The sequence below is a fragment of the Cetorhinus maximus genome, chromosome 35 (genome assembly GCF_964194155.1).
Source record: "Cetorhinus maximus chromosome 35, sCetMax3.hap1.1, whole genome shotgun sequence".
NCBI lineage: Eukaryota > Metazoa > Chordata > Chondrichthyes > Lamniformes > Cetorhinidae > Cetorhinus > Cetorhinus maximus.
Genome location: NC_135913.1, coordinates 4401725 through 4413777, shown reverse-complemented (window position 1 = coordinate 4413777; position 12053 = coordinate 4401725). Strand labels below are relative to the sequence as shown.

The 12053-nt window shown below is 43.2% G+C and overlaps 1 protein-coding gene across 1 annotated transcript in view; it reads right to left on the bottom strand.

The window, feature by feature from the left end:
* Window positions 1-6209: 6209 nt before the first annotated feature.
* The window catches only part of LOC144671996 (NACHT, LRR and PYD domains-containing protein 3-like), a 46219-nt gene continuing 40375 nt past the window's right edge, over window positions 6210-12053 (bottom strand). Inside the window, exon 11 of the mRNA XM_078533931.1 lies at window positions 6210-6296. Coding sequence (XP_078390057.1) covers window positions 6210-6296 — 87 coding nt within the window. The remainder of the gene's footprint in view (window positions 6297-12053) is intronic.

Below are 12053 nucleotides of genomic sequence, written 5' to 3'. Positions count from 1 at the left end.
AGAACCAGGGCACACAATTTCAAAATAAGGAGGAAGCCACGTATGACCGAGATGAGTAGAATTTGTACTTTTACTCAGAGCGTTGTGTCTTTGGAATTCACTGGCCCGTGGGGCGGGGGGGCAGAGTGGTGGGGGCGGGGGAGGCGGGAAGTGGCGTGTTGGGGGCTGTGGATGTTGTCATTGACCATGTTTAAAGTAGAAAGTTACAGATTTCTATATACCAATAATGTAAAGGAAGATGGGGATAATGTGGGAAAAAGGCACTGAAAAGCCATGATCGTATTGAATGGCGGAGCAGGCTTGACGGGCTGAATGGCCTACTCCTGCTTCTATGTTCATATGTTGAGGTCATCCAAATCTCAGCTGCTCATATCCTTATGCACACCAAGTCTTATTCACCATCACTCCTGTGCTCGCTGCTGACCTCCGGCCCTACAACTCTCTGGAATCTTCAGGGCTCATTGAATTCTGGCCCAGCCAGACTCCTGTTCCTTCCCCGTGCCCACAATCGCCTCCCACCTCCCGAGCCGCCTGTTTCTCCTCTGTCAGTTCGCACCAGCTACGTTGAGCACGCTCCGAGCACCGCCCAGCCCCGCATCGGCGCTCTGGATCCCTGCCCTCAATGATAGGAGACTTTCTGATCCATGAGCAATCCTGAGTAAACCAGCCACCATCAAGACCAATCAGCGAAACAGGCAAAATGGAAAATCCATGCAAAAAGGGGAACCTTGGGCAGGAGGCAAAATGAGAGGTTCGAACACATTATTACATACTCTCATCAGAAACACATTAACCTGATAGCAGGTCACTTCCACGTGATCAGCCAGTGGCGCGGAGCCTCCTGAAATTCCAGCCTCTTTAAGGGAGCTGGGACGTGGAAACGAGTCTTAGTGAAATCAGGGGTTTAATTGTTCACCGTTTTACAAATTGGTCCGGGGTCACATTCGAAGTTTGTGGAACCTGTCACTCCAAGGTTTATTAACCCTTCACCCTCCATACCATTTGAGCTCCCTATTGTTGGACACTCTTTTGTTCTTCAACGTCCTCCTAGTTTTGTTGTACCTGATCCAATAAACATCCTCCTAACATCACACAAGGAATGGCTTTAGGATTCTTCTGACTTTTCACGTCAGTCTTATTCTGCTGAATTGACCGTTGCTTTTTTGTCTATTAACTCTTTTTTGGGGGATTTTACCCCTTTTTGTTCCAGCATTTCATCTTTCTGCCCTTTACTTTTCAACCATCATTATAAAGTGAATTAGCTTCATCTGTAATACCAGTAGGACAGCCTAAACTGGGATTAAAGAGAGTTGTTTTTTCTGCATCTCTCTTCTACCAGCGATAATCACCCAGGGTGACAACAGCCAATATAATTATTGTTTGTTGTTTCCTGTGCCCAGATGTTGATCAATATTAAGTTAAGGTTCATAGAAGGTAGTGGAATCGTATGACCAAAACTGCTTGCAGTCACGGAATGATAATGTTTATTTGAGTTTCTCTAACTGATGTTAACTGATGACTAACAATTAACATGCTAACTTTCTTTAAATTCAAAGCAGGCACGTTCATTCTGGTTTGTCAATTTATTGCCCGGGAATGACCTAGGGTATAGCTGCCGCTTATTTTGTTCAGTTGAAACAGATACAGTTTGCATACATGTTCTTTATGTCTGTAATGAACAGGGCTATGTTTATTAGCTTCCTTCACACATAAGGGCACCATACTGCTAACTTCGCTGGTAATCTTAAATTAGTAGACGGTGTAATTCTTAGAGCAGTAAGCATTGTTGAGCAAATATTGGTCAATTGCGGAATCACATTGAATGTTGGATACTGGTGTTTTGAATTTTGCAAGCACGAGCTGGTTGGATACATTCACTACCAAAGACGTATTCCGTTTAATATCAGCGGCCAGTCTTTGGATCATACAGCATACATAACTAGCATTGTGCCAGCACTGAAATTCAAATATCATATTGTTCATTTATGTGATAGGCAGAACTTTTTGGCTGGAAGGCAACATCCTGTTAGGAGCAAACAGCGGTCATGATGCTGCTGCATGGTAGCAGCTTGAAAAGGCTAACATCCATCTATTGTTCAATATTTCCTGGGTAATCTGAGGTAGATATAGCACATTTTAGTACTGAAAGTGGTGGCACTCGGCTCATTTATCCATTTGCGTGATATATAGTAATGACCTGATCAGGGTAGTCATTATCTCACAGGTTAGATTTGATGCATCAAATTTCAACAACACGTTTGCATAGTGAGCAAATGACTTGCACCCTGTTTTCGAAGTGGTCAATAAGGCCAATCATGTGGTTCGTTGAACTGTGGGAATCCCAACATATATTTTGACCAATGACGATAAGCTTGCGGTGAAAGTTAGTAGAGAACACCTGGCAGATTTTTTTCAACTAGCTCGTCAGGGAAAGGGAGTTCATTTGACTGCTCGATTTCAAAGTGCAGGATGGGGCCCATTAAGCTGTGTAATGAAATTCCAGCGTGCAGCTGCACATTCAGATATAGCAAGTGTATCATTTACTCATCGAAAATATTGAAGGGATACGAGGCTGGGGGTCATGCCATCAAATATGCATTTCTCGTGGAACCAAACAAAGCTGTTTGCGAGAGCTGGACCGAGAGGGTACCCCATGGCGACACCATTTATTGGACATTCATAGCGTCCTAAAACTTCAACTCAATTGCGCGAGGTGCTGAGTTTGTAGGTTCAATGGATACTGATTCGCACATTAGTGGCGGGTCTAGATCGCCATGATATAGCGCTGCAGTCCAAATGCCTATGGCTTCCTTGAGCTGTATAATGGTGAATACGCTGGCAATGTCAAATGACCACACAGGACTTGCATATCGACAATAATGACATGTCGATGTGCTTATTGGACATTGCTAGCCTATTGCCAGCCGCTCCTACCCGGTTCACCAGACCCGCCCCCTGTTCCTATTGGTCCGCAGTTGCCGTCAATCACCCGGGCATTCAGAGCTGGAGCATGCGCAGTATGGGAATGCTGTCGGACTCAGGTGGCGGCGACGAAACTCCGAGGGAAGGCCGAGCAGTGGTATCGTACTGCCGGAGTGCTACTGTGTATCATTCTCTAACCAGTGGCAGCCGCGGTCGTGAGTCCCCCAAACAGCCCCCTGAGCTGTGACTCCCGTGGAAACACCCTGCGAACCCTCCCAAACAGCCGACTCCCGTCGAGCCTATAAGAGCATGAGACATAGGAGCAGAAATTAGGCCATTCGGCCCATCGAGTCTGCTCCGTCATTCAATCAAGGCTGTTAAATTTATCAAACCCGTTCTCCCGCCTTCTCCCCGTAACCTGTGATCCCCTTACCAGTCAAGAACCTATCCATCTCGGTCTTAAATACACTCAATGACCTGGCCTCCACAGCCTTCTGTGGCAATGAATTCCATAGATTCACCACTCTCTGGCTAAAGAAGTTTCTCCTGATGTCTGTTCTAAAAGGTCTTCCCTTTACTCTGAGGCTGTGCCCTCGGATCCTAGTCTCTCCAATAATGGAAACATCTTCCCCATGTCCACTCTATCCAGGTCTTTCAGTATTCTGTAGGTTTCAATCAGATCCCCCCTCATCCTTCTAAACTCCATCGAGTATAGACCCAGAGTCCTGAAACGTTCCTCATATGTTAAGCCTTTCATTCCTGGGATCATTCTCATCAACCTCCTCTGGACCCTCTCCAGGGCCAGCACATCCTTCCTCAGATATGGGGCCCAAAATTGCTCACAATATTCTAAATGTGGTCTGACTGGTCTTATTGCGAGAGGGCGGGGCCAGCTCGGGCTGTTGTGTGATTGGTTCTGACTCTCTTCGTGAATGGAACCTGGAGACAGGTTTTACACCCTGGTTGCAACTCATCAGTTGCTGTGACCGCGGGCTGGAGCTGGAGTGTGCAGCTGAAACTGTGAATGAATTTAATTTATATAAAATTAGGAAATTTAAAGTGCATGTCTATAATTTAAATTAAATCAGGTAATTCAAAAATCGAAACCTGGCTACATCAACAATACAACACTCTCTTTATCTGAGACGACAGCAGATTGTGGAGATTCATTTATTATCAACAATTAAGGAACTTTATTAATCCGTTCAGTAATCTGTCTATCTAATACTGTTGATTACAGGATAGCTTTGCATTGGGATTTTGCTGATAATAGGGGATAGTAAATCTGCCGCACTTTTTGTACTCGGCCCAATTCTCTTTTCCATTGACTGTCGCTTTCACTGATGAGGTGTTAATCCCTCTGTTCAAGTGCATACAACAGATCCCAGCCGCTCGAAAGCAAGAAACTACGGGGGTGGGGGGAGGGGCTTCCCGATTTCTGCATGGACATCCATTCCTCAGCTTGCTGCTCTGGTAAGAAACTGGCATTAGGAATCATCGGCCTCACATAAACCTTTCAATTTTCATTGCAAGGAAGTGAAAAAAAAAAACAGCAATGCACCTGAGTGACAAGTTTTTTTTGCATCCATTTCCCAGCTGTGGCTCTCACTGGTAAAGTCTGTATAATTGTGAGTCTGTATAATTTGCCCTGAGACGTTGCTTTTGGACCGTCTTCTTGAATCGTTGATGTAGCTGTTTGATATAACTAAACGAATACTGAGGCACGTTAAAAGCAGATAACATAACAGTGAATAACACTGGGGAGGGTCTGGAGTCAGATACAGAACAGGCCAGATAAGGACGGCACATTTTATTTTTTAAAAAAATCAGACAGATTAATGATCACTGACAACAGTTTATTTTCGCAATCCAGTTTCTCTTCAACTGAATTAAACTTTTTGAATTGTAAATTGAGCTCGTGTTCTCTGGGTCATTGACACAACCCCTGGATTGTTCGTCCAGCAACACAACAAATACAGTACCCTCCCCTGATAGCTGAAATCTACTCCGTTACATGGCCATTTATCTCATTGCAACGTGTGGGTTATGAGCGTTAATTGGGTGTCAGTTACTGTATCACAAAAGCATGTAACAGCAGTTATGAGATGTGTTTTTATTCTTCCTGTTACCCGTTCTTTCCATTATATATGTATCAATTCCTCACTACTGTATGGTGATTAACTTGACATTTCTGAGTTGTGATTTTTATATTAAAGCATAAAGTCTTGACCCTCTATCCCTTGATCTGTCAGTCTTTAGCTCCAGGTGATTTCGAATACTGCGTCATCTTTCTTGCGTGAGCTTGTTGTTCTAATCTGGTCATTGTTAATTACAAATTATTGATTCCCATCCCCTGATTTTTGAAGTCGGGTGAATACAGTGAAATTTCACTATTAGTATACCAGAGTGAGGAGAGAATAAACAAACTGTATTTTTTGGAATAAAGAAGGAAATAATGCAATGTACAACATGCCCATCAGTATCTGGAAATAGTATCAATACAACCGAGTTACATCATGTGGACCCTGACCCAGAACATTAAACTATCTTCTCCCTGTTTAAATGCTGATTATCCTGCTCTGTGTTTAGGCCACAGTTCATGCATTAGGCCCTCAGTGTTTCATACTGTGGTCCCTACATAGATCCTATAAATATAGTGTAATGTAGTTTACACTGGGTCACTCAACTTCCACAACTTTTTACTCTTTGAGCTGGTATGTGCACTTACCATGTCAACCTCTTTATTTCACACACAGCAGTCCCGTGTGTCACCCCAGCTGGTTAAATGTGCAAATGACAGCAAATCGATAGGGCAGAGTCTGTACTAAATACACTGTTTCAACAACTGTCGTTTTCTTATTTAGGGAAGACAGGAAAACACTGATACTTCCACTCCAATTCCCGGTTATACAATCTGCTGGAACTTCCCAACAGGACATCATCCCTGAGTCACCCCATGCAGTGGATGTTTGTCCCTATTGGATGGTGGGATCTATCCCAGCTGATTAGACAGTTCTCCCATCCTGAACCCACAAAGGTTCACTTCCCAGCAGGGTCACTGGGCAATAAGATTGAGCGGGAACCCTGGGAACTTTGCCCTCAAACCCAGAAATACTAAGTGCAATTGTCAGTGTCCCACTGCAGCCTAGACTGAACGCCACCCTGGGTCCTTCCCCAGTGCCCCATTGGGTAAATTGAGAAACGGCTAATTAAAGGGGTGGTGGTAGACAGAAAATCGGCCCAACATGTTCATATAATGGGGACAGCAATGCTGATGAATTGAAATGTCATACTGTCATACTTGGTTCGGTCCGGATTCCTTCAGAGACTCCAGGTGTCTGCTTCCATTTGTACGGATCCAATTTCATCTCAGCCTGAAACAGATTAAAGATTCATCAGGAAATAAACAGATTTAACAACAGTGTAAATAACAGGGACAGTCAAACAATTAAGGACAAGTATTAACCATAAAGGTGACTGAATCATATTTATATTGTATTTATTACCGTAAAAATTAACACAAGCATTCACTCAATCTCCATTAAATCCTAGCAGGTCTGTATGAGACACTGGAGATCTGGGAATGTTCGGTCTGTGAAGGAGTTTTATTCCAGTTACAGATTATTTAGTGACCGGTTTGTATTGAGGGCAGAGGCGAGATCCTCAGCACAAGAATCTTTTAGACCGGCGCCGCATAGACTGGAGACCAGAGGGAGAAAATAATAGGAATCAACCTGTGCTATTTGACTGAACCACACAATGTTGTAATGAGTTCCTCATACTCACCACTATCTGGGTAAACAATTTTCTCCTATATTCTCAATTGGATTTCATAGTAATTGTTTTATATTTATGACTCAATCAACTCCTCTCTGGCTACAGGACCGGAGGGTCTCGAGCAATATATTGTCATTTAGAAAGGGAGAAAGGGATAGACCCAACAATTATAGGCACTCCGTCTAAAGTCAGAGGTTGGCAAATTATTCTGAAACATTTTGAAGAACTGTGTTAATCTCCACTAAGAATTACAGAAATTAATCATGGACAACCAACATGGATTTGTTAAGGGAAGGTGGTGGCTGTCTAACTTTCATTTAATTTTTTGATAAGGTAACAGAGTGGGTTAACAAAAACGCTGGAAAGGTCACAGCTGAAACAGAAGCTCTGCTTACCCACAACTGAAGCAGCCCGTTTTCCTGGACAACATTCAGGCTCGGGGACAGATAAATGGCAAGTAATATTTGCGCCACACAAGTGCTGGCAGTGACAATGTCCAATAAGAGATAATCCAATCATCTGACCTTGCTATTAAATGGCATTCCCTTGCTGAATACTATCGTCTTCCTGAAGGTTACTTTTGACCAGAAAATCAACTGGACTAGCCAAGTATATATTGTCACCATGAGAGCAATTCACAGGCTGTGAATTCTGCAGCAAGAAAGTTACCACCTGCCTCCCCGAAGTCTGTCCACCATCTATCTACAAGGCATAAGTCAGGGTTCTGTTAGTATAGTCTCCAATTGCATGTATGGCTGCAGCATCACTAATACTCAAGAAGCTTGACGCCATCCAGGACAAAACATCGCATCCATCGCATTACACGTTCACTCCCTGCACGACCAATGCAAAGTGGCAGCAATGTATGCCATATGTGAGGGGCACTGAAGCAACTCGCCAGGTCTTTCTTCGATAGCACCTTTGAAACCTATCACTTAGAAGGAGAAAGTCAGCTATCTCATGGGAACACCACCTCATGCAAATTCCACCCTAAGTCACTATCCACCCTGACATGGATCACATATTAACGTCCGATCATTGCTGCTGGGTCAAAATCCTGGAACTTCCTTTCTAACAGCACGGTGGGTGTACCTGCAACAAGGAGACTGTAGGGTTCAGGAAGGCGGCTCAGCACCACCTTCTCAAGGGCAATTAGGAATGACAAATAAATGCTGGCTTTCGTAGGATGTGGGCCCGCATCCTACGAAAGAATAATAATGATAAAAATATGTTGCCTTACCTACTGAACATGTCTAGCATTTTCTGTTTCCATTTCAGACTTGCAGCACCTGCATTTTTTTTTTTAAATATTGAATTATTTGTCTCTTCGACAAGATCTTTAACAATGTTCTTGACAAGGTCCAATGCTGATAGGTAGGAACAAAGCTATAGATTGTTGGAAGATAGCAATAAACTGGAAATGTAGGCAAATAAATGACAAATGATATTCGACCTGGAGTTGTTGCTGGAATTGGAGAATTTTAATTATGAGGGAAAAATGGTTGTTAGACTGGTTGTTATCGTTGGACAGTGGAAGATAATTGTAGATTTATTTCAGGTTTATGGAATGATGAGCTTCTTAGCTGGATTCTGAGCTTTGGTCACTGCGACACACCAGGGAGGGTGAGAATTACCAGTACGCTGTGTTTTAGGGGACAGTCACACCCCTTAATTAACTTCCTTGCATTCGGTCAGTAGCCAGGGACAGGAGGGTGTCACTATGAGTAAGGCAGGTAGAGGTATCCACGAAGTAGCACTGCAGGAGCCTCAGCCCATGCCCTTATCCAACAGGTTTGAGATTCTTGCTCCCTGTGTGGACGAGAGCGGGGACTGAAGGGAGGATGAGCAAACTGACCATAGCACCGTGGTACAGGGAGCCATTCAAGTGGGCGGAGAAAAGAGAAATGTAGTTGTAATTGGGGATAGTACAGTTAGGGGAATATATACTATTCTCTGTAGCCAGGGTCGAGAGCCCTGAAGGCTGTATTGCCTACCTGGTGCCAGGGTTAAGGATATTTCATCTGGGCTGCAGAGGAACTTGGAGTGGGAGGGGAAAGATCCAGTTGCCGTGGTCCACGTAGGTACCAACGAAATAGGTAGAACGAGGAAAGAGGTTCTGCTGAGGGAATACGAGCAGCTAGGGGCTAAATTAAAAAGAAGAACCAAAAAGGTAATAATCTCCGGATTACTACCTGAACCGCGAGCTAATTGGCACAGATTCAATAAAATTAAAGAGGTGAATGCGTGGCTCAAAGGTTGGTGTGGGAGAAATGGGTTCGACTTCATGGGGCATTCACAATAGTACTGGAGAAAGAGGGAGCTATTCCATTTGGAGGGGCTCCACTTGAATCAGGCTGAGACCAGTGTCCTGGCGAATCGCATAACTAGGGTTGTAGATAGGGCGTTAAACTAAATATGGTGGGGGGGGGGGGGGGGGGGGGGGGGGAATGTGCAGTTGCATGGAAATATAAAAAAAAATCAAAGTTTAAGGTTCAGAGTGCAGGTTAGTGACGAGGCTGATTGTTAACAAAAAGTGAAAGAATGGGAAATCGTATGTGAATGCCATATTGCACCAAAGAATCATATAAGAGTAGGGAAAATTGACAATAGGGCAAACTTAAAGGCTTTGGATCTGAATGCGTGTAGCATGTGGAATAAAACCGCTGAGTTAACAGTGCAAATAGAGATAAATAGGTATGATTTGGTGGCGATTACTGAGACGTGGTTACAGGGAAAACAGGTTTGGGAGTTGAATATCCAAGGGTACTCAGTGTTTCGGAAGGATAGGCAGGAAGGAAAAGCAGGTGGTTTAGCTTTTTTAGTAAAGGAAGAGATCAGCGCTATAGTGAGGAATGATATAGGCACTTGAAAGCAAGACATAGGGTCAGTCTGGGTAGAAATAAGAAATAGCAAGGGAAAGAAGTCCCTGTTAGGAGTAATCTACAGGTCCCCAAACAGTAGTTCAGCAGTAGGGCACAATATAGATCATGAGCATGTAATAAAGGCACGGCAATAATCAAGGGTGATTTTAGTATGCATATAGGCTGGACTAATCAAATTGGCAAGTGTAGCCTCGAGGGAGCGTTACCAGAGCGTATTAGAGATTGTTTCGTGGAGCAACATGTTGTAGAACCAACCAGGGAGCAGGCTATTCTGGATTTGGTTTTGTGTAATGAGAAGGGATTAAATAATGATCTGATTGTAAAGGTTCCTCTAGGGAAGAGTGATCATATCACGCCAGAATTTCAAGTTCACTTTGAGAGCGAGAAACTTGAGCCCCACACTAGTGTTCCGGAATTAAATAATGGTAACTACATAGGCATGAGGACAGATTTGACCCTAGTGGGCTATGCAGGAAGATTGTAAGGTAGGACAGTTGATGAACAGTGGCAGATATTTAAGGAGATATTCAATTCCTCCCAAGTAAAATATATTCAAAAGAGGAATAAAGATTGTAAGGGGGTGGGGGGAGGGTGGGAGGAATGTGGAAGCATCCATGGCTGAGAAAGGAAGTTAAAGTTAACATAAATAAAAAACTTATACATACCAAATTGCAAAGTTCAGTGGCAGGCTGGAAGATTGGGAAACTTTTCAAGATCAACAAGAGATTACAAAAAAAAAGTACAAAGAGCAAAGGTAAATTATGAAAGAAAACCAGTGCAAATGTAAAAACTGATAGCAAAAGCTTCGACAGGTGCATAAAAGTGAATATAGTAGCTAAGGTGAATGTTGGCCCCTTGGAGGATGAGTCTGGGGAGTTGATACTGTGGAATGCAGAAATGGCAGAGACGTGTAATCAATATTTTGCCTCAGTTTTAACGGTGGAGGACTTATTACCACACCAATGGTTACAGGTAGTGCAGAGGGTATAGAACAATCACCATCGCTGTGGAAAAAACATTGAGCAAACTATTGGTATTAAAGTGTAATAAGTCCGTAGGACTTGATGACCTACATCACAGGGTCTTAAAGGAAGTGACAGCGGAGATAATGGATGCATTGGATATAATTGTCCAAAATTCCCTGGATTCTGGAAAGGTTCCAGTGGATTGGAAAAACACTAATATAACACCCTTATTCAGAAACGTGGTGGTGGGGGAGGAGGGGGTGGGGGGGCAGTGGGGTTAGTCAGAACATAGGAAACTGTAGACCACTTAGTTTAATGTCTGTCATTGGGAAATTGTTGGAATCCATTATTAAGGACGTAGTAATGGGGCACTTGGAAAATCAAAATGCAATCCATCAGAGTCAGCATGGTTTTATGAATAGTAAATCATGTTTGACTAATTTACTAGAGTACTCTGAAGAAGGGACAAAGTGGATAATTGGTATCCTGTAGATGTAGTATATCTGGACTTCCAGAAGGCCTTTGATTAGGTGCCACACAAAAGATTAATACAAAAGATCAGATCACACAGAGTTAGGGCTAATGTATTAGCTTGGATAGTGTATTGGCTAACCAGCAGAAAGCAGAGAGTGGCAAAATGGGTCTTTTTCTGGATGGCAAGCTGTAACTACTTGTGTGCCACAGGGTTCCATGCTTGAGCCCGAACTATTTACAACCTATATTAATGACTTGGATTCAGGGATAGAAGGTACGATAGCTACATTTGCAGATGACACCAACATTGGTGGGAAAGTAAGTTGGAATGAAGAAATAAGAAATGTACAAATAGATATGGATAGGTTAGGTGAATAGGCCAAAATTTGGCAGGTGGAGTTTAACGTGGATATGTGTGAGGTTATCCATTTTGGTCAGAAGAATAATAAGGTGATTTAATATTTTAATGGAGAGAAACTACAGAACGCTTCAGTGCAGACAGATTTGGATTTCCTCGTGCATGAATCGCTGCAAGCTATTATGCAGGTACAGCAGGGAATAAGGAAGGCAAATGGAATTTTGGCATTTATTGCTAAAGTCATAGAGTTTAAAAATAAGGAAGTGTTCTTGCAACTGTACAAAGCATTGATGAGGCCACACCTGGAGTAATATGCACAGTTTTCGTCCCTTTACTTGAGGAAGGATGTAGTTGCACTGGAGGCGGTTCAGAGGAGGTTCACTAGATTGATTCCAGGGATGTGGGACTTGTCTTTTGAGGAGAGACAGCAGTTTAGGCCTATACTCGCTAGAGTTTAGAAGGATGAGAGGAGATCTAATTGAAGTATATAAGATTCTAAAGGGGCTAGTTAAAGTGAGGTAGAGCGGATGTTTCCCCTTGCGGGGCATTCTGGAACTAAAGGCCATAGCTTTAGGCAAAGTGATGGGGGTAGATTTAAATCAGAGATGAGGAAGAATCGCTTTCCTCAAAGGGTAGTGAATCTGTGGAATTCACTACCTCAGAGTGCAGTGGATG